The sequence below is a fragment of the Microtus pennsylvanicus genome, chromosome 7, assembly GCF_037038515.1.
Source record: "Microtus pennsylvanicus isolate mMicPen1 chromosome 7, mMicPen1.hap1, whole genome shotgun sequence".
Taxonomy (NCBI): domain Eukaryota; kingdom Metazoa; phylum Chordata; class Mammalia; order Rodentia; family Cricetidae; genus Microtus; species Microtus pennsylvanicus.
In genome coordinates, this window is record NC_134585.1 from 119275784 (window position 1) to 119303617 (window position 27834).

The 27834-nt window shown below is 45.7% G+C and overlaps 2 protein-coding genes across 9 annotated transcripts in view; both read left to right on the forward strand.

Moving 5' to 3' along the window:
• Pip5k1a (phosphatidylinositol-4-phosphate 5-kinase type 1 alpha) overlaps nucleotides 1-6977 on the forward strand; it is a 41613-nt gene extending 34636 nt beyond the window's left edge. For all 4 annotated transcript variants that reach the window (XM_075978213.1, XM_075978215.1, XM_075978214.1 and 1 more), the window contains 6 exons: nucleotides 463-511; nucleotides 726-810; nucleotides 1797-1943; nucleotides 2462-2591; nucleotides 4846-4891; nucleotides 5488-6977. In XM_075978213.1, the coding sequence (XP_075834328.1) occupies nucleotides 463-511; nucleotides 726-810; nucleotides 1797-1943; nucleotides 2462-2591; nucleotides 4846-4891; nucleotides 5488-5490 (460 nt within the window). In that variant the 3' untranslated portion in view covers nucleotides 5491-6977. The remainder of the gene's footprint in view (nucleotides 1-462; nucleotides 512-725; nucleotides 811-1796; nucleotides 1944-2461; nucleotides 2592-4845; nucleotides 4892-5487) is intronic.
• Nucleotides 6978-19099: 12122 nt separating this feature from the next.
• Nucleotides 19100-27650, forward strand: Psmd4 (proteasome 26S subunit ubiquitin receptor, non-ATPase 4). Of its 5 annotated transcripts, none has more exons than XM_075978216.1 (10): nucleotides 19100-19215; nucleotides 23607-23747; nucleotides 24756-24870; nucleotides 25354-25440; nucleotides 25635-25703; nucleotides 25848-26063; nucleotides 26334-26451; nucleotides 26570-26701; nucleotides 26794-26861; nucleotides 27366-27650. In XM_075978216.1, the coding sequence occupies exons 1-10, from the start codon at nucleotides 19190-19192 to the stop codon at nucleotides 27534-27536; spliced, it is 1143 nt and encodes a 380-aa protein (XP_075834331.1). In that variant the 5' UTR covers nucleotides 19100-19189; the 3' UTR covers nucleotides 27537-27650. The 5 variants fall into 5 exon arrangements, with proteins under 5 accessions (XP_075834331.1, XP_075834332.1, XP_075834336.1 ...); XM_075978217.1 differs by having other exon boundaries at nucleotides 26334-26442; XM_075978221.1 differs by having other exon boundaries at nucleotides 19173-19416; nucleotides 26334-26442.
• The last annotated feature ends 184 nt before the right edge of the window (nucleotides 27651-27834 follow it).

Sequence of the window (27834 nt, forward strand, 5' to 3'; positions counted from 1 at the left end):
TTGGTTGTTCTGAGTTTTGTTTTTGTTTTTCAGACAGGGTCTCACATGTAGCCCGGGCAGACCTGGAGCTCACCATAATCCTCTAGACCCAGTCTCCCAAGTGCTTGGTTACAGGCATGTGCTATTATTACCTAATCCTGCCTTTCCTTTACAATTAATTAATTTTGTTTGGCTTTGCTTTTCCAGCAATTGAACCCAGGGCCTCATACATGTTGGCAAGTGTTTCATTACTGAACTGTCCTGCTCATTTAATTGGCTTAGCTAGAAACAGCATTGGTCTCTGTGTGGAATAAGTGCTACCATGGTAGTTCTTCAGAAAGCCAGTGTACCACAATGGGTATACTTGCCCTGTGTTTATTTTTTTAAGGTTCTCTGATATCATGGTCTCTTAGCCCTTTAAAATAAGTAATTATAATGGTCTTTCATTTAAAGACAATGTGTGATACACATTTTTCTTGGCAGGTTTGTTAAGAAGTTAGAGCACTCTTGGAAAGCACTGGTACACGATGGGGTGAGTATAGCAGTTAGCTAAAGGCCTCCCCACATCTCGATTTCTTTTGTCCCCTCAAGTGTATATGTGTAGTCTATGTATTATTCATTTCTTATGTGTATTATTCATCTCATTTCTGGTAGGGTTTCAGTTTAAGGGAACAAGGCCCTTGGATGACACAGCCTCTTTCTGGGCCTTTCTGTTTAACTCTGTAGTCATCTCTTCTGTTCAACAGGACACAGTATCAGTGCATCGGCCAGGCTTCTATGCTGAGCGGTTCCAGCGCTTCATGTGCAACACAGTGTTCAAGAAGATTCCCTGTAAGTGTCTTCTACCAGATGACCCCCCAGTGGCTCCCTTACCCCAAGAGATGGTGGGCAGGACACCTCTGTCAGGGAGCTGCCAAGGCCAGAGGCCTCTCCTGCTCTGCCTACATCCTGTGAGCGCTGCTTCTTCTCGTCTTTGTGTCAGTCACTGTCTGTCCCAGTCGTTTCCGAGTTGCTGCTCCCCCCTGGCTCTCCCTGCATGTATCGCTGAGGTGAGGGCCATTTCTGGGGATTGTGGGACTGGAAAAAAATGTGTAGCTGTCACTGTAGACTTTGTGACACAGGCTCGGGTGTCTAAAAACAGACTTTTGTGTAGTAAAGAACAGGCAAGGATGTTAGCAGTGTTCTTAACTTTCCTTCCATGTCCAGGGCCCAGGAATTATCCGGTTAGTTCAAGTGGTTGAAGCCTTGTTGATGACTGTTGAAGGAGTTTTTAGTCTTTCCCCTCCACTTTCTTGATACACAAGTACCAATTTTTTTTTTTTTCAAATTCTGTGTTTTGAACTGGCAGATTCAAGTCTTCCTCCTTTGCTGTCATCATAGGCATCAGCTGTCCCTTAGTGAGGTGAAAAAGGCGTAGACATCACAGACAGGCTGTGAGGCCCAGAATCAGAGTGAGCCCCAGTGTAAATCACAGTGCTGGGTACATCAGGACTAGGGAGGGGCAGAGATGTGCTGTCTGTACTTTTATTGGGTGATGCTAGTAAAGAACAAGTCCACTCCATCAGTGAAGCCGAGCAGAAAGCTGTGTTCATGTCGCTTCGTCTTAAGTTCTGTTTCTTTCCAGAGTGAGGTGACTTGTCTCTTCTCCTCCTAGTAGTAGTACTCCGTAGGCCACCTTTCCTGACATTAACCTGTTTTCTGCCTTTGCTTGAGAACTACTTTGTGTATGTGTTGGGGATACTAGCACTTGTGTCTTGTCTGTCTTGGTGATGGTTTCTGAGGTGGGTGCTAAGTAGGCTCTTTCTTTCCTTTTGAAGTGAAGCCTTCTCCTTCCAAAAAGTTTCGGTCTGGCTCGTCTTTCTCTCGGCGGTCAGGCCCCAGCGGCAACTCCTGCATTGCTTACCAGCCACCGGTCTCTGGGGAGCACAAAGCACAAGTGACTACAAAGGCCGAAGTGGAGCCAGGTCAGCGCCAGGGCTGGGGTCCCCTTGCATTTGGACACTCCCCCCCTTCATCTGAGGTCTCATGTTCTCTGGCCAGGACTCTACTCCCCGTTTCTATGCAGTAGAAACTAACTTGCTAACTTGTCTTAGTTTTTTGTTTTCTCCCCGAGACAGGGTTTTCTGTGTAGCCCTGGCTGTTCTGGAATTCACTCCATAGACCAGGCTGGTCTCAAACTCAGATCCTCCTGCCTCTGCCTCCCAAGTGCTGGGGCTAAAGGCATGCGCCACGATGCTCAGCTGTTTGTTTGTAGGTGGGTTCTCACTACGTAGCTCAGGCCCTCGTGGAATTCACTATGTTTGTAGCCAAGCTAACCTCAACCTCATAACCCTCCTTTCTCAGACTCCCAAGTACTGGGATTACAGGAATGCACCACCATGCCCCTCTAAATCACTACATGTTTTCCCTGTATTTTCCTGACTACATACTATCCTTTATTTATTGACTGATTTCTTGTTTATCGATTTTCTTTTTTCTCCAGATGTACACCATGGGCGCCCTGATGTCTTACCTCAGACTCCACCTTTGGAAGAAATCAGTGAGGGCTCACCTGTTCCCGGTCCCAGTTTCTCACCTGTAGTTGGAGAGCCTTTGCAAATATTAAATTTGAGGTTGGTTCTTTTTTTGGCCTGTTACTTTGTATAATCTCTCTCAGGTCCTCAGAAATTTTCATTTGGATGATTTTCAAGAGTCTGTGCTGGATGTTGTAGTGTGCTGGGGAGGCAGAGGCAGGTAGATCTCAGAGTTCAAAGCCAGCTGACCTAGTGAGTTCCAGGACAGCAAAGGCTACAGAGAAGCCCTGTTTTAAAACACACAAATAAATAGAAAGGAGAGAGAGAGAAAGTTTATTGTTTGCTTGGTTGTTTTTGAGACAGTCTCATTGAATACATGCTTATCTCAGATGGGCGATCCTTCTGTATCTCCTATGTCCTGGGGTTACAGTCAAGCACTCAAGAGGCTAGTTTAATAATTATGACTTAATTTTGTCACCTAGTTTGTTATCTTTTACATCATAATAAATTACTCCTATACTTTATGACTTAAAAGAAGAAACATAACTGGGCCGGGCGGTGGTGGCGCACGCCTTTAATCCCAGCACTCGGGAGGCAGAGGCAGGCGGATCTCTGTGAGTTTGAGGCCAGCCTGGTCTACAAGAGCTAGTTCCAGGACAGGAACCAAAAAGCTACGGAGAAACCCTGTCTCGAAAATCAAAAAAAAAAAAAAAGAAAGAAAGAAACATAACTGGGTATTCTGGGGCAGAAAGATTTCTGAGTTCAAGGCCAGCCAGCATTATAGAGTGAGACCCTGTCCCACCAAAACCCCACAGCTTTTATAAGAAATTTTTAACTCTGTGTGTGTGCGTGCGTGCATGTTTGGGTAGCAGCCTCTGTGGTCTCTTGTTGTTTCCTTTCTATAGCTAGCTTTCTTCAGAGCAAACAAAGAAAACCTTCATTCAAGAAGCAGCCACTTAGCCGGCCAGTGCTGGTCCTTTAATCCCAGCACTAGGGAGGCAGAGGCAAGTGGATCTATCTCTGAGTTCAAGGTCGGCCTAGTCTACAGAGAGAGTTCTGGGACAGCCAGAGAAACCCTGTCTCAAAAGAACAAGCCACCATATTCTTTTTTAACTTAGCCTCAGAACTGACATTTTTGTGCCTCTGCTGCATCGTATTGTAAAAGAGTCTCTGAGTGCAGCTCACAGTGGAGACAGGAAGCAGATAGTTGTGGGAGCAGCTTTGGAGATCACCTTCCATGTGGACAGAAGGGAAAGCGGGGTCAGTGGAAGTGCTTTAGAGTAGTACTGCTGTAGCCAGGCCGGTGGCACATGCCTGTAATTGTAGCTCGTGGGAAAGGGAAGCAGGAGAATCAGGAGTTTACATCACCCTCAGCTACATAGAGACCATGTCTGAAAAAACAAACAAAAAATCTAATTAAAACAGTAATACTTATAAATGTATTAGCTTCAGGCCAGTGGAATGGCTTAGCCTCTAACGGTGTTTGCCCTCAGGCCTGATGAGAGTTTGACCTTCAAAACCCTCATGGTGTGAAAAGAACTGATTTTTGTGGCTGTCCTCTGACCCCACTCCCCAGGCATGCTGTGGCATGTGCTGGTTCTCTCTCTCTCTCTCTCTCTCTCTCTCTCTCTCTCTCTCTCTCTCTCTCTCTCTCTCACACACACACACACACACACACACACTCCAAATGCAAACAGTTTTTAATCTCGTAACTTCTTTTTGGTTTGTCATTTTGTAGTGCTGGTGATTGAATTTAGAGCCTGTTTATGTTAGACACTAAGCATTATACCACCATGCTCAACCCAAAGCTCTCTTTGCGTGTTTGAGTTCTTAGATAATAACTAGACTGCTAAGATTCATTTGCCTCTGCCTCCTCCATGCTGGGGTTAAAGGTGTTTGCTACCACCTTTGACTTTGAATCTTGAAACAGTATTTCATGAGGTTGCCCGGAATAGCCTTGAAGTCACTCTGTAGCCACACAGACCTTGAGCTAGCAATCCTCCAAGTAACTGGAATTGTGTGCATGTACCACTGTGCCTGGCTTAAATTTAGTAGCTTCTTAGGTCTTCTTTTCTGTGGCATTAGTCAATCCTTCCACTGTGGTGTGGGTTCCATGGATCAAACTCAGTGCTGCCGGGCTTGAGCAGCAGGCTCCTTTTATGAACTGAACCATCTCTTCAGTTGTGTTTTGTGAATCTTTTAAAAGACATATGAAGAGGCAATATAATTGAGATTGGATGTGCTGAGGGTGGAAGCCAGGGTTTTACATGCTGTACATGTTTCTGCTACTTGAGTACACCCACAACCCCTTTGTCTTCTAATTCTCTGCCTTTTCTCTTTTTCTCCTTGTTAGTTCAACCTTGGAAAAGCTTGAAGTTGCAGAGTCAGAGTTCACTCATGTGAGTACCTGGGGTCTATGGAAGGCAATTGCTTGCAGGGTATAAAGGGGATCACTGATGGAGCAGAGCAAAAAGTTGATTGGGAAATATTGGTATACCCTTGAGCCTTGCTTTTAAAAGGCTTTGTGATCAGGCATGATGGTACATACCTTTAATTCCAGTACTTGGAAGACAGAATTTAGGGCCAGCCTGGTCTTTCCAGGCCAGCCAAGGCTATATAGTGAGATTCTGTCTCCCCAAAATAAAAAGGGTTGTGGTTTTAAAACCTCATCCTTGGTGCAGGGCCTGGTGGCGCACACCTTTAGTCCTAGCACTCAGGAGGCAGAGGCAAGTGGATCTCTGTGAGTTCAGGGACAGCCTGATTTTATAGAGTGAGTTCTAGGAAGGCCAGAGCTACACAGAGAAACACTGTGTCAAAAAAAAAAACCAAAAGCAAAACAAATAACAAAAACCAAAAACAACTTCATACTTTGGAAGTGGAAACTAAAAAGAAAAGGAAAAAAGTCAATTTTCTAGTTAAGATGAAACAAACTTGATTCTGTTCCTGCCTCCTGTCTCATGTTTCATGGTTAACTTCACATTCTTTCTCTTTTCAGTGAGCAGTGAGCCTGAGAAGACCTGAAACGAGATTCTACTATCACTTTGATTCCAAGATGTCAGCCCTTGCCCCAGGAATGCTGAGTCGTCTTCTTGGTCATCAAAAGAGGAGAGAAGTGTGGAGCTAGCAGGGCTCTCCAACACAGTTCTCCCCTTCCTCTGGGCATTAGTGCCTTTGACAGTTGAGGACAACAGTGTCCCCACCGCTCCAGAATTGGGTGGCATGAATTTTCCCCGGGCCAGCCATGGCCTATGTAACTGAATATTTTTCACACCCCATTCTCTGTGTGGAGGTGGGGCTGCTGGATGAGGTGGTTTTCTTCTTTTCACCTTTCTCCTGGAGCTGGACTCTTATTTCCTCAGGACAGACTAGCTGGACATGGTTCCACCTTCACTCTTCCCTCTGGTCTTTGAGAAGACCCCAGTGATTTTTTTAAAGGCTTTTTGGGGGAGAGTAAGGATGATCCTACTCCCAGCCTTCTTTCTTCCTCACAAAAGGAAAAGAACAAACAGCACATGTAAATTCAAGTCAGTCTCAGATAAAAGCTGTAGAAGTGTTGAGAAGAGCCCTAGTGTTTGAAGTAGAAAAGCTGTGCCCCGCCAGCAGCTGCTCTCCTCCCACACTTAGGGCCAAGGGAGCGGTGAGGGGCATGGCCCCCTGCACCCTTTGTTAAACAATGGGGCAGCCTTGTTAGGAGAGTAGACCTTCTCAGCAGGGCTCTACTCGCTGCCAGGTCATACAGTTATTACTATTTTGCAATTTGGAATGTATTCTAATAGTTTTTCTAAATATAAAGAATTATCAAATGATTTTAGACCATTCTCCAAAGGAGATTTCTTTGTCCTTCCCTTATTTCCAACAGTATTCTGCTCTTTGTGGAGCTCTGGTGGAGGGGGACATTTGTGTCTGTGTAACAGGCAGTCCGTATCTATGAGGTTAGAGAATATTTTCTTAAACTCCTGGGGAGCCACAGACTTCCCTCAGTAGGGTGATCGCCATGTCACCTGACCTGCCCCTTGCTTTGTTAGAGAGCTGGAAGTGGGGTCTCACAAACCCTCTCCTCTCCTGCCCGGCCTGTGGGGCGGTGCATGGTGTTGCAGGCAGGCTGTTGAAATCCCAAGTTGTTACTTTTCCAGTCCGTCCTACCTTGATATCAAGTTAGCCTACCCCTAAGTAACTGTCTATATTAGACACCCCCAGCCAGTTTCTGGCTGCCTGTCTTTGCTGCCATGTTCTTTTTTACAAGAAGGAAAGAAACAATTCTTGCTATTTTTTTTCATAATTTACTATTTATGATGTATTTAAGTGTTGTATTCAGGACAAAGTTCTGTAAGGGGTGGGAGGGAATATTTGAGGGAGGGCTTGGATTAGGAAAAGGACATGGGGTGTCAACATTTTTATGGAGTGTTACTATTTGTCTCTTCTTTGTATTGTTGAAAATGACAAATGCGATATAAAGGAATAAATACCTGGTTTTCATGTATTAAAGTTCTATCAAATACTTGACCCATTTTTAAATATTTTGACTACCCTGATAATGATGGTTTTATTACGTTTTCATGCATGTACATAGTGTGCATGATCGTTCTCACCTCCCTTGTTGCCCTGTCTTTAGAGCTGTTTGTTATGGGCTTAGTTGTTGGTGCTAGGGCTAAACCCAAGGAGAAAGAACTTGTGCCTGACTGCTGAGCTGCACCCAGCCTTCTTGGATCTTTTCCACATCCCCTCTGCTCCAGCTCTCTCCTCCACCCAGGCTCTGTGTTAGCATGAACAAAATCTTCACACAGCCTTCCCATCCTTCAGCTTCAGTATGATTCAAGCTGAGAGCAGTGGCTTCAGTTCCCGACTGCAGTAATTTAAACTTGAACTCTTGAGTAGATTGTAACTCAGTCTGTTAACTCAGGGGTTTGAGATTCTTTATTTTGTTTTGTTTTGTTTTTTTTTGAGACAGGGTTTCTCTGTGTAATTTTGGAGCCTGTCCTGGCTCTCGCTCTGTAGACCAGGCTGACCTTGAATTCACAGATTCTCCTGCCTCTGCCTCTCAAGTGCTGGAATTAAAGATGTGCACCACCGCTGCCTGGCTGAAGGCTTCCTTTTTTTTTTTTTTTTTTAAAGATTTTATTTATTATGTATAGAAAGTCTGCCTCCATGTATGCCTGCAGGCCAGATGGGGCACCAGATCTCATTACAGATGGTTGTGAGCCACCATGTGGTTGCTGGGAATTGAACTCAGGACCTCTGGAAGAACAGTCAGTGCTCTTAACCGCTGAGCCATCTCTCCAGCCCTTTTTTTTTTCTGGGGCCAGAAAGAGGACTCTGGTTAAGAGCACTTGCTGGTTTCGTTCCTAGCGCAGACAAGGAGCCTCACAACCCTCTAACTCCTCCAGTCCCAGAGGATCTGATACCCTCTTAGCTCTGTAGATATCAAGCACATATATGATGCACATATATGCATGCAGGCAAACACTTAAACTTTTTGTTTTTTAAAGATTTATTGTGGGGCTGGAGAGATGGCTCAATGGTTAAGAGCATTGGCTGCTCTACCAGAGGTCCTGAGTTCAATTCCTAGCAACCACATGGTGGCTCACAACCATCTGTAATGAGATCTGGTGCCCTCTTCTGGCATGCGGGCACACATGGAGGCAGAATGTTGTATACATAATAAATAAATAAATAAAATTTAAAAAGATTTATTGTATATACAGTGTTCTGTACTACATGTGTCCTTGCAAACCAGAAGAGGACACCAGATCTCATTACAGATGGTTGTGAGCCAGCATGTGGTTGCTGGGAATTGAACTCAGGACCTGGATGAGCAGCCAGTGCCCTATGGCGCTGAGCCATCTCTCCAGCCCACCCCCCTTAAAGATAATTGTATAAACTTTTGTTAAGCTCTTCAGTAGGAAACTAGACTGGTGATCTGGGCTCATTTTAATGCCTGGAGATGGGGAAGCTTTAGAATCAGATTTTGTGTGTGTTTGCACAAATGTACAGGTTGCATGTGTGTGGAAGCCAGAGTACAGCCTTGCGTGTCCTTTCCCAGAAGTGCTGTCCACTGTGTTTTGTAAGATATGGTCTCTAATTGACTTAGAAGTCACCAGAGTAGGCAGTCTTGCTGGCCAGTGGGCGCCAGGAATTCCCTTCTCAGTGTCTTACCAGTGCTGGGATTAATTACAAGTGTGCATCACTGTGCCTGCCTTCTGTATATCGAGTTCTTGTGCTTGTATGGCAAGTACTTCCAGCCTAGAGAAGCAAGTCAACTAAACATTGTTCTTTTCCATACCAGAGTTCCCTGTTCTGTGAAGATCATTTAGAATCATGTCTGTACAGGTTTAGGAAGCACTGGTTGAGAGGAGCGCAGCGGAGTCTCTAGGCAAGGGTGGTAGCATGCGTCCAGGAAAGCCGCAAGCAGCAGCAGCAGCTGTGAGATGAGGTGGCTAAGGAAGCGGTGGACAGGGCCAACCAGTTAGTGTGAAAGCTGGAGACGGAGTTATCCCAGAGTGTGGAGGTGGTTTTAGGTGACAAGGACGTTCTTGGAGAATATGGAGACTGAAATCACTGTTGAAATGGGGTCACATGAAGCTGTTCATCCTACTGGTATTTTGAATTATATCATGTAAATAATTTCCATAATAAATTGATGACACCTAAAGTAATGATTTTTTTTTTAAAAAAAGGTTATTACAGACACATGTAGCAGCTTCTGAGCAACTAATGAGACGGGGAGATCAAAAGATGTAAATTGGCCATCAAGAGTTAAAGTGTCCAGGAGTAAAACACAAAGTCATTAGCTGTGATACAGCGAGGGACGTAAGTACTGTGAACGGTAGTCAGCAAATAGTGGGTGTTGGACAGCCTGAAAATACAGCTCTCCAATGAGTACCAAGCATGCCTGAAGCTCTGGTTTAGTTTCCCAGCACAGCATAAAGGCTGTGGTTACACACCTGTATCCCATCATTCAGGACATGGAAGGAGAAGGATCCGAAGTTCTTGATCCTCCGAGTGTATAGCAAGTTTGTTGTCAGCCTGTGCTGATTTATTTTAGGAAAGATTAATAGCAATTATCCCAAAAGCAATAGAATTAACCTTATAAAGAGAACTACTTGGATTCTTCCCCGAATTGAGCATGATGTACCAATAACTGAAGCCCTTACATTTTATACCGATGCAAATAGGAAAGGCAGGTTACAAATCAGAAGATTTAAGTAAGGTGGAACAAAGCCCTTATAATTATGTCCAAAAGGCAGAATTTTATGCTATTCTCAGTACTAAGAGATTTTAAAGAACCTCTCAATATAGTTACTAATTTGCAGTATACAGAAAGAGTTGTCTTACATATTGAAACCACTGAATTTATACCAGATGATACAGAATTGACTTCATTATTCATTCAGGTTCAAGATATAATCAGGAATAGGCTTTGTCCAATATACATAAAACACATGCCATCCCATATGGGTCTGCCTGGTCCTCTAGCACAGAAATTGACCAACAATTGATTGGTGTTGAGGCCGCTAGTTCCTGGCTACTTAGCCCAAAATAATCACACAGAAACTATTAATTAAGTCACTGCTTGGTTCATTAGCTCTAGCTTCTTATTAGCTAAATCTTACATAATTTAACCCATTTCTCTTAATCTGTGTATTGCCACTTGGCTGTGGCTTACTGGCTAAAGTTCCAGCATCTGTCTCCAGCAGGGCTACATGTCTGTTCCCTCACTCCTACTACTTTTTCCCAGCATTCCATTTAGTTTTCCTCACCTAGCTCTGTTCTCCTATAGCTTTGCTACAGGCCCAAAGCAGTTTCTTTATTCATTAATGGTAATCACAGCATACAGAGGGGATTCCCATATCCCCTTTTCTGTTTAAATAAAAAAGATTTTAACTTTAACATAGTAAAATTACATGTAATAAAACAGGTATTAAGCAAGAATTACAGTTATACTATTTATATTATTATTGTCTTTTATCATAACTAAGGAAAACTATAAATTCTTCAACTCCATCAAAGACTCCAGAAGGATATAATATTGCCTAAGTAAACAGAAAGTGCATTATAAGCAACTTCCAAAACTCTAGAATTGACAGAGACATCTTGCTGCCTGGACAGTCACCCAAAGTTCTTCTGTATTGTTGGGGCACCCATCTTCAGCCTACGGTCCCATAGTATCCAGCAGACTTTTCCAGAGTTAAGCATGGCATCTTGGAAACCAGCATTTTGCTGGTGGCTCCATTAAGAGATATTTTTCCTGATTCACCAGTAGCAGGAAAAAAGCCGTGTTTTTAAAATGCCGGCTTTCTGGGCCATGTTACAGCACGAACTCTTGACTCTTTCTGGAGGTCCAGCTACAGAGCATTTGAGTGGGATCTGTGAGCAGACTGGTACAACTTGCTTAATAGCAACATAGACCAACTGTGCCTAGAGACAGGGCACTGCATGGCTCTCGGAGGCAACAAGCAGCTCCACCATGCTGGACTGGGCAAGGCAAGCAGGAAGTACCATATTTCCCCAAGCAATGGCACCACTTAAGTTTTTTAAAAGCACTCCAGGACAGTAAAGGATTACAGATACACGATAGGACAAATTCAGATATAAAAGGCCTTTAAATGGGTCACGGAGTTGGATAAATACATAGGCTTGGGAGAGAGAAGAAAAGGAGTATAGAGAGTTATAAAAATAAATGGTTTAAAAACAAAGTCTTTAAAGAGACAGAGTACATGCAGTCATAGATTAAAGGGACAAAGATAATAAAATAAATATTAAAAAGTAATAGAGTAAAAACACATAAGCCACGTAAAGATGGAATATACACAGAGTCTGGATTAAGTGAATTATTGTGTCTTTGAATTTTTTTGACTGAAGAGCTAAGTATGGAGAGACATTTCATTGTATGGGCTGCTAAGCTAAACCAGCATGTATATTATAAAAGTATCTTGTTTTTAAATTTTGAGTCTAAGGATATGTTGCTTTGGAAAAGAGGTTTTTTGTTTCCACAGAGGGTGAGAACCTGTGGAATCCTCCCAGACTAAAGTGGTTTGATGAACAAAGACCCCCCTGAAAGGTTTGAACACCCCTTAAAAAATTACTTCGCCCAATCAAAAGCAAGAAGCAATTTAGAGAAGAACTATGCCCATATTCTCAAATATTGTTTATAATTTTTTTACATTTAAAGGGGGATATGCTATAAAAATTTGCATGGGTAGGGATCCTGATTTATTGATACAAATTTAAGGCCAATTTTGTTATACTGTGTGTATATATATACATATATATGTTTATATGAGTGTATATATACATATGTATATATATACATATATATATACACTCACAGGTGTTGTGCTTGTGCAGTTCATTTAAAATGCATAATTAAGAAATATAGATATGGGGATGGAGAGATGGCTCAGTGGTTAAGAGCATTGCCTGCTCTTCCAAAGGTCCTGAGTTCAATTCCCAGCAACCACATGGTGGCTCACAACCATCTGTAGTGAGGTCTGGTGCCCTCTTCTGGCCTGCAGGCATACACACAAACAGAATATTGTATACATAATAAGTAAATAAATAAATATTTAAAAAAAAGAAATATAGATATGGAACCGAATAGAAGACCAGGATATCAATCCACACATCTTTGAACATCTGATCTTTGATAATCAAAAAAATATCAAATGGAAAAAAGAAAGCATATTTAATAAGTGGTACTGGCATAACTGGATATCAACATGTAGAAGAATGAAAATAGAGTCATATCTATCACCATGCACAAAACTCAAGTCCCAAATGGAAAAAAGACCTCAACATAAAGCCAGCCACACTGAACCTTATAGAAGAGAAAGTGGGAAGCACACTTGAACACTTTGGCACAGGGAACCATGATGTGGGAGTGATTTCTTTCTAATCTGTTGCTTTCATTGGTTAATTAATAAAGAAACTGCCTAGGCCCATTTGATAGGCCAACCCTTAGGTGGGTGGAGTAAACAGAACAGAATGCTGGGAGAAAGAAGCTGAGTCAGGCAGTCGCCATGATTCATCCACTCCAGACAGATGCATGTTAAGATCTTCCCTGGTAAGCCACATCGTGGGCTACACAGATTATTAGAAATGGGTTAGATCAATATGTAAGAGCTAGCCAATAAGAGGCTGGAACTAATGGGCCAGGCAGTGTTTAAAAGAATACAATTTCCATGTAATTATTTCAGGTGTAAAGCTAGCTCGGTGGAGGGACGCAGCCCTGCCGTTCCTATTACAACAGAACCACTTCCTAAATAGAACCCCAGCAGCACAGACACTGAGAGAAACAATAAATGGGACCTGAAACTGAAAAGCTTCTGTAAAGCAAAGGACACGGTCAACAAGACAAAATGACAGCCTACAAGATAGGAAAAGATCTTAACTAACCCCACATCAGACAGAGGTCTGATCTCTAAAATATACAAAGAACTCAAGAAATTGGACACCAAAAGAGCACATAATCCAATTTATTTATTTATTTTTGGTTTTTCGAGACAGGGTTTCTCTGTAGCTTTGGAGCCTGTCCTGGAACTAGCTCTGTAGACCAGGCTGGCCTCAAACCCACAGAGATCTGCCTGCCTCTGCCTCCCGAGTGCTGGGATTAAAGGCGTGCACCACCATCGCCCAGCTACATAATCCAATTTAAAAAATGGAGTACAGACCTAAACAGAGAACTCTCAAAGAGGAATCTAAAGTGGCTGAAAGATACTTAAGGAAATGTTGAACATTCTTAGTCATCAGAGAAATGCAAATTAAAACAACTCTGAGATTCCATCTTACACCTGTAAGAATGGCCAAGATCAAAAACACTGATGACAACTTATGCTGGAGAGGTTGTGGTGAAAAGGGAACATTTCTGTGTTGCTGGTGGGAATGCAAGCTGGTACAACCCCTTTGGATGTCAGTGTGGCGATTTCTCAGAAAATTAGGAACAACCTTCCTCAAGACCCAGTAATACCACTTTTGGGTATATATCCAAAGGATGCTCAATCATACCACAAGGACATGTGCTCAACTATGTTCATAGTAGCTTTGTTTGTCATAACCAGAACCTGGAAACAACCTAAATGCCCCTTGACTGAAGAATGGAGAAGGAAAATGGTACTTTTACCCAATGGAGTACTACACAGCAGAAAAAAATAACAACAGCTTGAATTTTGCAGAAAATGGATGGAGCTAGAAAACATTATTTTGAGTGAGGTAACCCAGACACAGAAAGACAATTATCACATGTACTCACTCATAGGTGGTTTTTAAACATAAAGCAAAGAAAGACAGTTTACAAACCACAATCCCAGAGAACTTAGACAACAATGCAGACACTAAGAGAGACTTACATAGATCTGATCCACATGGGAAGTAGAAACTAGAAAAAGACAAGATCTCCTGAGTAGCCGGGCGGTGGTGGCGCACGCCTTTAATCCCAGCACTCGGGAGGCAGAGGCAGGCGGATCTCTGTGAGTTCGAGACCAGCCTGGTCTACAGAGCTAGTTCCAGGACAGGCTCCAAAGCCACAGAGAAACACTGTCTCGAAAAACCAAAAAAAAAAAAAAAAAGATCTCCTGAGTAAATTGGGAGCCTGGGGACATTGGAGGAGGTTTGAAGGGAGAGGAGCAGAGAAAAATGTAGAGCTCAATAAATATAATAAAAATGTATAAAATAAAAGGAATATAGATAAATAGATGATCATCTATAATAGTCAAGTTTGTAGTCATGTTAGTTAGGTTTTCTAGATATATAGAGATATATTTCAGTTAGATAGATATTCTTCAAATCTTTCAGAGACCTACAGAATATGACATTTAAAATGCTTAATAACTTAGGGCTTTTCATGACAGTGAGACACATCTGCTCCTGGCAGCACCAATTACTTCAAGAGGAAGATGGGCATCGAAGAGGCTCCTTATGGAGTTGGTTGATGGGGGACTTCAGCCACCCCATGCTGCCTAAGGTGTGTCCCCCTGGGGCCACACAAAGCCAATAAAAACATCCACGAGCGCTTGCTCTTCCTCTTTGTGTTCCTGCCTCCCGAATCACTGGAATTCTGGGTTTGTAAGTTCCCTTTCTTCTGTTTATTAAAGCTGAATATATTTTATCAAACTGGTCTGGTTAATTACTGATCGACCACGCCCTTCAGTTGGTTAGCCATTTTGGCAAAAAAAACTGCTCTTGCCTGGACTGCTTGATAAACTGGACATACAGTACCCATAGAAAAATGGCTGCTGAACTTGCCTAAAGGTGAGATGATCGTTTGGGGTTTCTGCTTCATGAAAGAGTCTGCTAGACATTCATCAGGATACAAGAAAAAGGACCGTCAAATCTTGCCAAGACAGGTTAAGATAGTTTTGAAAAATTTCCTGCCTCTGAAAATGGTCTTTCAGTTACTCTAGGCCTTACATTGCAAATGAGACTTTGGGTGACTGCCCAGGTAGCCAGTTGTCTCTGTCATTTGTTTCACATTTTAGGAAGTTGATTTATTGCATTCCCTGCACACTCAAGTGATATTATTTCCCTTTTCAGATCTTTGATGGGGTTGAAGACTAGTTGTAGTTACTTTCCTCTTACGACTAGGCCAAGTTATTCATTATACAAGACTTAAACTCATTAGGATAGGATAATTATTGAAACATTTATCACGTTTCTTGCTTGATATATTTGTTCTTATTGTATATAATTTTGTATTAGGCTTAGAACTTTTTTATTTCAACGAAAGGGGGAGATGCTATAGGAATTCCTACCACCAGTAGCCTGTAAGTTACCGGCCCACTTGGGCGTGGCCTCTTATACTATATATGCTGATGTAAATCATGTGTCTGGTCTCTCGCTTCCAGCTGCTAGACTCTGTTCCTGTTCCCTGTTTGTGCAGAGGACTGTTATGTAGGCCAGTGATCTGTAAGTCTCCCTTAAATAAATAACCCTTTATTATTTATAATTCTGAATAGTGTGGGATTATTTTCTGACTTCCAACATCAGATTGGCCTCAAATTTTCATTTAAGAAAGTTTTCTATTATATGGCAATAAGCTAAGGAGGTTATAAATAAATGTCCTACTTGTTCTTTCTATAACCAAATACCATTACCTGCAGGGAATAACCCTACCTGCAGGGAATAACCGAAAGGGTACTCAAAGGAATGAAATCTGGCAGATGGATGTTTTCCACTTTACAGAATTTGGAAAATTAAAATATGTACACCACACCATTGACACTCGTGTTTTAATGGGCAACTGCTTTGAGCTTAGAAAAGATTGATTCAGTAATCACACATTTATTAAAAGTTATGGCCATCATGGGTATACCTGCACAAATAGAGACACATAATGGTCCAGCATATATCTCCAAAAAAAATAAAGTTTTTTTTTTTTTTTTGGTTTTTCAAGACAGGGTTTCTCTGTGGCTTTGTTTTTTCTTTTCTTTTTTCTTTCTTTCTTTTTCTTTTTTTCTTTTTTTTTTTTTTTTTTGGTTTTTCGAGACAGGGTTTCTCTGTGGCTTTGGAGCCTGTCCTGGAACTAGCTCTGTAGACCAGGCTGGTCTCGAACTCACAGAGATCTGCCTGCCTCTGCTTCCCGAGTGCTGGGATTAAAGGCGTGCGCCACCATCGCCCGGCTTTTTTTTTTTTTTTTTTTATCACTCCAATGCTAGGGGATCCAATGTCCTCTTCTAACCCCTGAGGCACCTGCACACGTGTGCGCACACACACATCTTTTAAAAAAGCATTTCTGCCTCTTGAAAGCAAACGCATAGGGAAATATTTCCCTAAGGTCAGCACACTGCTGTAGTTCAGGGGGCAAGCACAGGAACTGACATCGGGACTTGGGGATAATACCCACCTGGCACTGGTTCTGAAGGCATGAAAGATGCGAGATTTATGGAGATGTGGAGAGCAACTGAGGCGGAGTCACTTTGGAGAGGCCCTGAGAGGCTATTACAAGACGCTGCGGAGGTGGAGCTTCGGATGCAGTGGAGATCCCAGGGTCCTGGAAATGACCAGGACTCGGCCATGTCTGCCAGCGAGGGCTGCACTCTGGAGTGGAAGAGCCCAGTAGAGAAACTGTGTTGCTGCAGGTGGCAAAGCTGGAATGGTGGAGCTACCAAGATTCTGGAGTCCGGCTGATTAGATGACAAACTCCAGATTCCTCACTTAGAGCTGAAACATTTGGTGTTTTCCCCTCTGGAGTTTCTTCTTTGTTTCAGTTTTTTGAAACAAAGTCTCTACATAGCCCAGATTGTCCTAGAACTCACTATGTAGAGTAAACCAGTCTTGAACTTGAATCCCTCTGATTCTGCCTCCCTACCTGGGATTCTCCCTGCCTGAGGCAAGGTTTTTTTATTGTAGCACTGGCTGCTGGAGCTTGTCATGTAGACCAGGTTGGCCTGGTTTCACACTCAGAGAGCCTCCTTCCTTTGCTACCCGAGTGCTGGGATTATAGACGTGCACTACTATGCCTGGCTTGAGAGTTTTAGCTTTTTGTTTGTTAGTTTTTTGAGACAGGGTTTCTCTGTGTAGACCAGGCTGGCCCATAATTCAGAGGGATCTACCGCCTCTGCCTGCCGAGCGCTGGGATTAAAGGTGTGCGCCAGCACCTGGCAGATGCTGTGCTCCCTAATAAACTTGTCTGGCCTGAGTCATCAGCTTGTGTGAGACCTCCTTGGTCCCAGCTACTGCTGTGTCTCCCTTATTTCTCATCCACTCCTCCCACTCGGCATCTCGCCATTAGGGACCCTTATTCCTGGGAGTTTGGGTCAGTGATGTTTTAATTGTCAACTTGACACAACCTAGAAGTATCTGGGAGAAGGACCTCTGAGAATGCCTGTGAGTGATTATCTCAATTACATTGGTTGATGTGGAGGGAAGCAACCATTGTGGGTGGTACCATTCCTTGAGCCTAGGGTTCTGGGCTATACGTATATAACGGTGTGAGCAGACCGAGCATGTTTGTGTCCATTTATTGCTCCTTTCTCTTGACTGTGGCTATGGTATGACTAGCTGATACAACTTTCTACCACACTGACAAGCTGTAACCTGGAGTTGTGAGTCAGAAGCCCTTTCAGCTTTAAGGTCCTCTGTCAGTGTATTTTACCTCAGCAACAGGAAAGGAAACCAAGACACAATACCAATATAATCATCACAACCTTGCTAAAAGGCCAGCAAGATGGCTCAGTGGGTGAAGCCCCTTGCTATCGAGATTGACAAGCCGAGTTTGTTCCCCAGGGCCCACCTGGTGGAAGGGAAGATCTGGCTCCCACAACATAAAAAAATTCAGAAATAAATGGGGGCTGGAGAAATGGGTCCGTGGTTCAGGGTACTTGCTGCTGGGTTTGGTTCCCAGCACTCCTACGGAGCCTCATACCCACCTGTAGCTCCAGCTTCAAGGGAACTGACTTCTGGCTTCTGAGGACCCCTGAACTCACATGTGTATGCCCCAACTCAGACACCACACATTTGGTACACATACATACATAAAGGCAAAAACACTCCTACATATAAAATAGTAAAATAGACCCTATAAAAAAAGAAAAACTACAGTCATAAAAGAAGCAGAACAAAGCCAGGTGTGGTGGCGCACGCCTTTAATCCTAGCCCTGTGGAGGTGGAGGCAGGTGGATCTGTGACAGCCGGAGTTGTGACACAGAGAAATCCTGTCTGGGGTGGGGGGCAGAACAAATAAATAAGTTTTATTAAAGGAGAGTTTACTAAAATCTATAAAGTGTTTGCAACAGACACCACTACCAGAATTTCCAGTTGTATTTTTTTTTTCCTGGTGGGGATAGTTTTTGGTTTGTTTGTTTGTTTTTGGTGTTAGGAGTTGAAATTGGGGCTCGGTTGTGCTCATAGGCACCTGCTTACTGAGGCACTCCTGCAGTACTCTTGTTTTTTCATTCTTAGACTTGGCTTTACAAGACAAAGTTTCTCCCTGGCTCTCCTGAACTCACAGAGATCCACCTGCCTCTGGAGCGCAGAGATTAAAGGCGTACGCCACCACCACCCTGAGGTTGTAAGTGTTTATAGCAGTTGGATAAACGAAGTGCAATGGGAAACGGAGAGTTAGAATGGAGCTTGCTCTGTAGACCAGGCTGGTCTCCAACTCACAGAGATTGATCTGACTCTTTTTTAAAAAAAATCATGCTTGAACTGTCATATCCACAGTAGTGCGTGCGTGCATGCGGGTCTGTGTGTGTGTGTTTGAGACAGTCTCACTATGTAACTATGGAGCCCAGGTTGGCCCCGAAACTGCAGTTCCGATCTGGGTAGCACTGGGGAGGTGAAGGTAGAGGGGGACCAGGAGTTCAGCCTCAGTTCCACAGAGAATTCTCAAACGGCAACAACAAAACCTCAAACAAAAAGAGCAGAGGAGGGGGTAAATCACAACCCTCCTGTCTCAGATTGCAGAGTGCTGACTGGCGAGTGTCACCAGGCCCAGCTGTGCAGAGAACTCACAGCTGCTCCACAGCGTCCGGAAGCAGCTGGGCGACCCTGCAGAAGCTAATTCTGCCGCGGAGGTAGCTGGCACCGCTTCCGCGTCTGCGGGGCCTACAAGTCCCAGAACGCATCGCGGGGCGCGGGGCGGAGAGGAGGCGGGGCGGCGGGGCGGAGAGGAGGCCGAGTTTTGTGATTGGCGAGGAGCTCCAGGCCAATCGGAGGCGCTGTTGTTTGCCAGTCCAGGAGCCGGTCCGCAGAGGGAAGGTGGCAAGATGGTGTTGGAGAGCACTATGGTTTGGTGAGGAGCTTTGGACCTGGCCGGGGGCCGTGTCCGGGTCGCGGGTGCGCACGGCGCCGAGGCCCGAAGGCCTGGGGTGGGGACCGGGTCGCAAGGCGATGTGGCCTTGGGGCCCACGGGAGACAGGCCGGCGACTCCCTGAGTCATCCCGGCCCAGGAACGCAGGCCTCGGAACCCTGGGTTTCCCACAGCAGCCTTTAGGTTGGTTCTCGGACCCTGCCCTCCATGCCGCCCTAAAGGAATGAGGAGCAGAGGGCAACCGCCCCATCCACCCGTCTCCGACTTCATTGCCTTTCCCTGTACTTTTTCTCTCTTGAACCTATACCAGCATTCAGGGAAGATGGTCCTTCATTTCATCACGAATCGGAAGGCCTTTGGGTGATTTGCTCGGGTCACACAACTTTTAGTGGTTGTGATACGCAGGCGTCAAAAGCTACCGTACAATGCTCTTCTCCGATGAATTAATGCAATCAGTTTGATACTTGGCATGAGTACCTATTATGAGTTGGATTAGAAGCTGAGGAAAAGAAAAATAATAAATTTTTAAAAAGCCAAGATGAGGACATATATTTCTTCAGGGCTACAAGAGGGTTTTGTTTTTGTAGATACTGGGAATTGAGTCCTGAGCCTTGGGAATGCTCAGGAATGAGCTACAGCCACACCCCTTCTTTACTGCATTTATTATGTGTCATCATTATGATTTTTTAGATGGAGTTTTGACACTGTAGCCCAGGCTGACTTTGAAGCTTTATTCGAGAAGATGCGTAGGCTGGCCTTGAACTTGCAATCCTCTGTTTCCACCTCCCAAGTGTGTAGGATTATAAGCCTGAGTCATCAGGCCCATGTTTCTCTTTGGAGATAGGCTAGCTGCCAGCTAAAATACAAGGTGAGCCAGACTTGATGGCTCAAGCTTGTATTTCCAGCACTTTGGAGGTGAGGCAGGGGAATTCCGTGAGTCAGGATGCCTAGGAAGACTGCCTCAAAACAGCACAACCAGAATGCCCAGCTAAATTTGAATTTCAGGCAAATAGTGCGTAGTTTTTAGTATAAAAAGTGATTTTAATACAACCCAGATGTTGCTTTTAAAAGTTATTTGTTTGGTTTGGAGAATGCCTCAATGCTAAGAGCCCTTGCTGTTCTTGCAGAGGACTGGGGTTCAGTTCCCAGCACTCATATTGTACTGTTCTCAGCTCCTCCTTGTCAGCCCAGAAGATCCAGTGCCTTTGACCTCTGTAGGTGTGTGTGTGAGATCTTAAAAGTCACTTGTTAAATGTCTGAAATTAAAATTTCATCTCAAGTCCTATATTTTTGTCTTCTAAGTTTGTGCACTTCTAGAAGAGAACATGTTAAGGGAGAAAGAAGACAAGTTTGGAACCCAGCATCTGTTTTCTGGCCCCAACCTTTCGCACACTGGGAGAATTGTAGTGACTTCTGTGTGGTACTTACTGGAGTGCCGTGGCGTTTGGGACTCCTCGGAACTTAAGCTGTGAAGAGAGCTGCTTAAATAAAAAGCCCCGTGTTGGGGATGTAGATCAGGGTGACTAACAGATGATTGATTGAAGGTGGAAGGGATCACCACAGGAAGAAGTTAGGACCGAAGACCTCGTATTCAGTTCTATAACTCTGGGGCTGATGGAGGCAGACTGTTGTACAGATTGGTATTGATTTGAAAATACTGATCTGGCCAGGTGTTGTACACACCTGTCATCGTGGCACAGAAGAGGTTGAGACAGAAAGATCATGAGTTTGAGGCCAGCTTGGAACATAATGAGATCCTGTTTCTACCCCCTCTCCCCAAAAGAAAGTTTAGAGTGCTGTGTTAAACGACCACAGGCATCAGCCATCGGTGCCATTGCCCAGGCACAGAACGGTGAGAGCCCTTGTTTTCCCTGAGGGTCCTGCATTTCCAGGCACCAGTCTTCTGTAGGGAGCTATTTTAAAATTCAAGTGTTGTGATGTTTGTCTTGTCAGGCTTTCTTTCTTTCTCTCTCTTTCTTTCTTCCTTCCTTTCTTCCTTCCTTTCTTCCTTCCTTCCTTCCTTCCTTCCTTCCTTCCTTCCTTCCTTTCTTTCTTTCTTTCTTTCTTTCTTTCTTCCTGTCCATCCGTCCTTCCTTCCCTACTTCCTTGTTCTTTGTTTTTGTTTTTTGAAACAGTTTCTCTGTAACAGCCATGGCTGCCCTGGAATTCACAGAGATCCGCCCGCCTCTGACTCCTGAGTGCTGGGATTAAAGGCGTGCACCACCAACACCTGCTATACTCTTTCCTTGTTAGTTTTTTATGCATGGTATCACGCTTGGGCAGTGTGGAACTCAATGGAGCTCTGTTTGTGTTGTTAGGTCATCTCAAGTCAGATGTGCCGCCACATACCTGTAACCAGCACTTAGGAGGTAGAGTTGGGAGGATCAGTTCACAGTCATCTTCAGCGTGGAAAACTCATCCTGTTTCTAAGGGAGACCGAGGGTGAGGGAGAGGGGTGGGGAGGGGACAGGGATGGATCTCAGCATGTTGCCCAGGCTGACTCCCAATCCTGGATTCAAGAAATCCTTTCCTTGACTTCCTAAGTAGCTGAGCCTGCAGGTATGCTCTGTTGCCTGGCCTGTACTTGAGAGGTGGGTCAATTGATTTTGCAGTACTGGGAACCAAAGCCAGGGTCTTGTTCATGCTAGGCAAGCACCTTACCACAGAACTGCACATTAAAATTATGATCGGGAAAGTTCAGGTAATACCGGAAGCCCAATTTTGTTACGATTTTGGGGGTGAAGGATTGCATGCTGCTGAGGGAACGCATATTACCCCCTGCATATCCAGCTGGAGATAGGGGAAGTTGGGCAGTCGCGTGGTGTTTTGTTTGGCTTGAGACAAGATCTTGCTGTGTAGCCGGGCAGTGGTGGCGCACGCCTTTAATCCCAGCACTTGGGAGGCAGAGGCAGGCGGATCTCTGTGAGTTCGAGACCAGCCTGGTCTACAAGAGCTAGTTCCAGGACAGGCTCCAAAGCCACAGAGAAACCCTGTCTCGAAAAACCAAAAAAAAAAAAAAGATCTTGCTGTGTAGCCCCACTTGGAGTTCCCTGTAGTTGTCCTGCCTCTGGAATACTGGGACTGTTGTTAACAGTGGTGTTTTAAGGGGTACATGCATGGGTGGTGGGGTGTGTTTTCCCCCGGTAGCCACTCCGCAGTGCAGCGGCTTTGGTCACTGTCACTTTTCTCCCCCTCTCCTTTTCGTGGTCTGCCCACCCCCCTCAGCCGCTCGTTGGTCTTGCCCACAGCCCTTGCACTGAGATGTTCCATCCAAACTGTGCCGAAAGCCTCTATTGTTCTTATTTTTGGACTTGCTGCTTTATTTGACCTGTTGAAGCTGTGGAACCCTGGGAGGAGAGACCCAGTTCCCTGTAGTTGTCCTGTGACTAGCGTGTGCATGCTGTGGCAAGCATTTGCCACATACTTGTCTTGCCCTCCAAGTAATAAATGAAATGAAAGAGTGAAGTAACCGGACCTTCGAGAAAGAAGCAACTTTCTCAGAGAAAAAATTACCCAGGGGTAGAGTGATATTCAGTGCTCAGAGAGCGCAGGCTGCTCTTACATGGATACAACTTCAATTCCCAGCAGTATGTTGTTTAAACCGTCTAACTCCAGTTCCGGCTCATCCAGTACCCGCTCCTGGATTCACAGGGTCTGAGGACACACACAGAGACAGACAACCATACACACAAATGCAGTTGTCAGAAAGTTAAGTGGCAGAATGAGAAGAGCCTGTGTCTCAGCACCACCTGATATCCAATAAATTACCCCCTACCATTTGCGGTTCTAGTTATTATCAGGTAAAGCTTTATAAGGTGGAAAAAGTTATCACTGAGCCAGTTTTGCTTTCAAGGAAAGTACCTTGTTCTGGGCACTGCGCTCTTCCCTGAACACAGGTGTCAGTGGCTGGAAGAACTCCCTGAGACCTCAAGGGTCATCAAGAGTTGGTCCCGGACCAGGGATGTGTGGCTCAATAGTAGATTGTGTGACTGATACCTCCACCCCCAAACCAAAAGGCAGGGAAGCCAGAGTCTATATTTCATATTATCTAGATCTTGGGTTTTTTGTTTTGTTTTATCGGGTCTCATATAGCCCAGATTGGCCTCAAACTTATAATGTAATTGAGGCTTGCCATAAACTCTTGATCCTCCTAGCTCCATCTTCGGAGTTCTAGGGTTACAGCTGTGTGCTGCCGCGCCTGGCTTGTGTGCTCAGTTAAGATAGAAAGAGTTCCAAGTGACCCTGCGTTCTAAGCCTGAAAGCCACTGCTGTGTTATAGTGTGTCTGGCAGGAGGTGTTGAAGGGTCCCCTATCTGTAGAATATGTTTTGGGGGATCCTCCATTGTTGTGTCTCCCTCTCCCCGTCTTGACAGCGTGGACAACAGTGAGTACATGCGGAATGGAGACTTCCTTCCCACCCGGCTGCAGGCCCAACAGGATGCCGTCAACATCGTGTGTCACTCCAAGACTCGAAGCAATCCTGAGAATAACGTGGGCCTCATCACCCTGGCCAAGTACGTGGGACCCAGGAGTGGGGCTCTGAAGGTGGGCGGTGTTGCCATGTTGGGTCTGTAGGTGGCTGACCTTATGTTGGTAGTACAGGCTGTTTTTACCCTTCCCCGTGTTTTCCCCTCCTCCCGTGGTCAGCACAGCCTGTTGGGTAGGGAGGATTTACTAGCCCCCCACCCCCCACCCCCACACAGGTTTTTCCCTCTGCCTTGGCTGTCTTCAGACTTGCTGTGTGCCTCAGGCTGCCTTGGACTTGGGTGGACCTCCTCTTGTCTCCCAGGCCTGCACCACCATGCTCAGCTTTTAACTTTTTCTTGTCATTTTGATGCTAAAGGTGACCCCAGTCTCCTTTGTGCGAGGCAAGGGCTCTGCCGCTTAGCTCCAGCCCCAACCTTTGGGATTTTCTTTTTTTCTTGTTTAAAATTTATTTATTTTGTATTTCATGTATATGAATATTTGTCCTGCATCTATGTATATGCACCATGGGCATGCATGGTGCCCACAGGGGTCAGAAAAGGGGTTCAGGTTCTCTGGAACTGGAGTGTGGGTGCTGGGAAATGAAGCTGGAGCCTCTATAGGAACAGTAAGTGCTCTTAACCAATGAGCTATATTGTCAGCTCTTTTTTTTTTTTTGAGACAGGGTCTCATATAGCCTTGGCTGGTATCAGACTCAGATCTGCTGCTTCTGCCTCCCCAGTGCAGATTAAAGGCTTTTACCATTTTGTCCTTCAGGAGACTCTATCTTAAAAATGATAAAAGTGTTTTTAAGGTCTCTAAAGAAAACATGAATAGCCAGGTGGTGGTGGCGCACACCTTTAATCTCAGTACTTAGGATGCAGAGGCTGGCAGATCTCTGAGTTTGAGTCCAGCCTGGTGTGCAGAGTAAGTTCCAGGACAGCCAGGACTACACGGAGAAACCCTGTTTCGAGAAATCCCCCAAAAGAAAAGAGGACTGGGAGTGGTCGGGAGGCACTGTGTGTCTGAGCTCACCAAAATGCTTTGCTCTCACCTAGTGACTGTGAAGTGCTGACCACACTCACGCCTGACACTGGCCGCATCCTCTCCAAGCTCCATACTGTCCAGCCCAAGGGCAAGATCACCTTCTGCACCGGCATTCGTGTGGCCCACGTGAGTCCTGCCGCCCCTGCTGTGAGGATCAGTGCTCATTTTTCTTGAGAACTGTAATCTAGAGCTGGATAGAGCAAGGCGAGGGATGGCCTAGAGAGCGGTTCTCAGCCCCTCCCTGCGGCAGGTCTTCATGTTGTGAGGACACCAACCCACAATTATTTATGTTGCTGCTTCATAGCTGTAATTTTGCTACTGTTTCGAACTGTACTGTAAATACCTGTGTTTTCCAGTGGTCTTAGTGACCCCTGTGAAAAGGTCACTCGACCCTCAACCCCTTTGGTGACCCACGGGTTGAGAAGCACTGACCTAGAGCACGCTTACTCAGTATAGACAGGGTGGGACAGGAGGACCGTGAGGGATGTGAGGGAGGCCTGATCTGCGTGATGGTCAACGTGACTGTGATGGAAGGAAGAGGAGGGGCAGGGGACACAGGGAGGAGCTGATGCTTCCTGTGGTTGATGGGAACTTCTTTTGCTTTCCAAGTTGGCCCTGAAGCACAGGCAGGGCAAGAATCACAAGATGCGCATCATCGCCTTCGTGGGGAGCCCCGTGGAGGACCAGGAGAAGGATGTGAGTCTGCGGCCTCAGGCAGAGCCTGCATTTGGGAATTCCCCCACCTACTTAGAATCTGGGGGAAAGGTGGATGTCTGATTTCAGTTTTGTGTCGACCTTTGGTCGGCTGCTGAATTTCTGTGTGTTTTGTGAGGCAAGTTCGGTGCTTAATATATAGAATCAATTTCTTGGTTTTCTTACTTTCTTCTCAGCTGGTAAAACTAGCCAAACGCCTCAAGAAAGAAAAAGTGAACGTTGACATCATCAATTTTGGGGAAGAGGTAAGTCTGGATTGTAGAGCATGGGATCTGATCCATTGGTTATGAACAGGACCGTCCTTTCCTGGAGTAGAGGCCCTGGGACTCTGGAGACTGCTGGGAGCAGTGAGTGAAGGAGGGGTCTGTCTTGTGCTCTCTGCCCCGCAGGAGGTGAACACAGAGAAGCTGACGGCCTTTGTGAACACACTGAATGGCAAGGATGGAACCGGATCACACCTGGTGACAGTGCCCCCTGGGCCCAGCTTGGCTGATGCCCTCATCAGTTCTCCTATTCTGGCTGGTGAAGGCGGTGCCATGCTGGGGCTCGGTGCCAGTGACTTCGAGTTTGGAGTAGACCCCAGTGCTGATCCTGAGTTGGCTCTAGTAAGCAGATGCTGACCTGGTTTGTTCTCTCTGTAGATGCCCAGCTGGTGGGCACTCCCATGCCATCCTTTCCTTCTCTTAGCTCTGTCTGCAGGGCTCTGGCTTGTTCCTTTTCCTGGTGACGCCCCAGGCCCTGTTCTGCTGCTTCCATTTCCCCTTCTCATCTCTCAGCAGTTCTCTTCCTGCGATTACGATAAACCAGAGGGTGCCCTCCTGTGTTCTCCAGCCACAGCAGTGCCCCAGTAGTCCATCTTGTCTTCTCTTTTCCAGGCTCTTCGTGTTTCTATGGAAGAGCAGCGGCAGCGGCAGGAGGAAGAGGCACGGCGGGCTGCTGCAGCCTCTGCCGCCGAGGCTGGAATTGCAACGTCTGGGACTGAAGGTGAAAGAGGTGGATTCTGAAGTCCCGGGCCTGAGGGTGTAGCCATTTTAAGCTAGGCTTGGGTAGTGGCACAGCCAGCCCTGTGGGATGTTCACTAGGTCTTCCTTGCCCTTCTGTTCTTTCCCAGACTCGGACGATGCCCTCCTGAAGATGACCATCAGCCAGCAGGAGTTTGGCCGTGCTGGGCTTCCTGACCTAAGCAGCATGACTGAGGAAGAGCAGATTGCCTACGCCATGCAGATGTCGCTGCAGGGAGCAGGTGAGTAGGGCCTGTGTTCAAGGGCCTGGGCAGGGCTGAGGTTGGGGTGAGGAGAAGGCACTGAGCAGAGACTGCTGTTCTCCTTTCCTCAGAGTTCGGCCAAACAGAGTCAGCTGACATCGATGCTAGCTCAGCCATGGACACCTCTGAGCCTGTGAAGGTGAGAGCCGGCAGTGACCCTTGGATCCAGTCATGTTTGAGATTCCCTTGTATTTAGATCCCCAGCCTTTTAGGGCTGAGGCTTCCCTCCCTAGCATTCCACAGACGAGTTCTCTGAGGAACAGAAGGAAACACATAGATGTGTGTTTTCTTCTGTGTAAACGTTGCCAGGGGAACAGTGAGTTGGAGAAGCATTCTATTGTCCTGGAATTTTCTAGTGGGATTGATCTGGATTGAAGTCTATGGAGTCCTCCCGAGAGGGTCTGGGGGACAGGAGTGTTGGGCGTTTCCCAGCAAGAAAGCTGCACATGGTGGTGGTTTTACCCTCTGCGCTCCGTTGTCAGAGTTCTCCTGCTTCTGTGTTGTCCGTTAGTGCCCATGCCATTGTGGACACGGGTCTTGCTTACCTAGAGCCTTTCCTTCCCTTGGTGGCACACCCGGCCCCCGCAGCCCCTTCCCTGAGCGCTCTGCTGCCCGTGTGCCCCCGCTCATGTGCCTTTTTCAGGAGGAGGACGACTACGATGTGATGCAGGACCCAGAGTTCCTTCAGAGTGTCCTGGAGAACCTTCCCGGCGTGGATCCCAACAACGAAGCCATTCGGAATGCAATGGGCTCTCTAGCCTCCCAGGCCACCAAGGATGGCAAGAAGGACAAGAAAGAGGAAGACAAGAAGTGAGCCTGGAGGGAGGGCTGGCTGAGTCTGCCCAGGGGACTGTGAAGACGGGGTTGGCTATAGACGTAGATGTGCTGTCTGCAGACTTTACAACCTGAATAAAGCTTGGCAAGTTTTTCCCTTTGCTTCAAATAGAAGAGTGCCCACCACCTCTGCGCTGCGGACAGCTCCTTCTCGTCCCAGCCCTGACGGTTCCTCAGGCTCTTTTCCTTTGTCACTAGGAGAAGCATTGCTGTGGCTCCACCATTAGATCCCAGGGCCACTGAGGTGAATAGAGAATAACACCGTGGTGGCAGTCTAG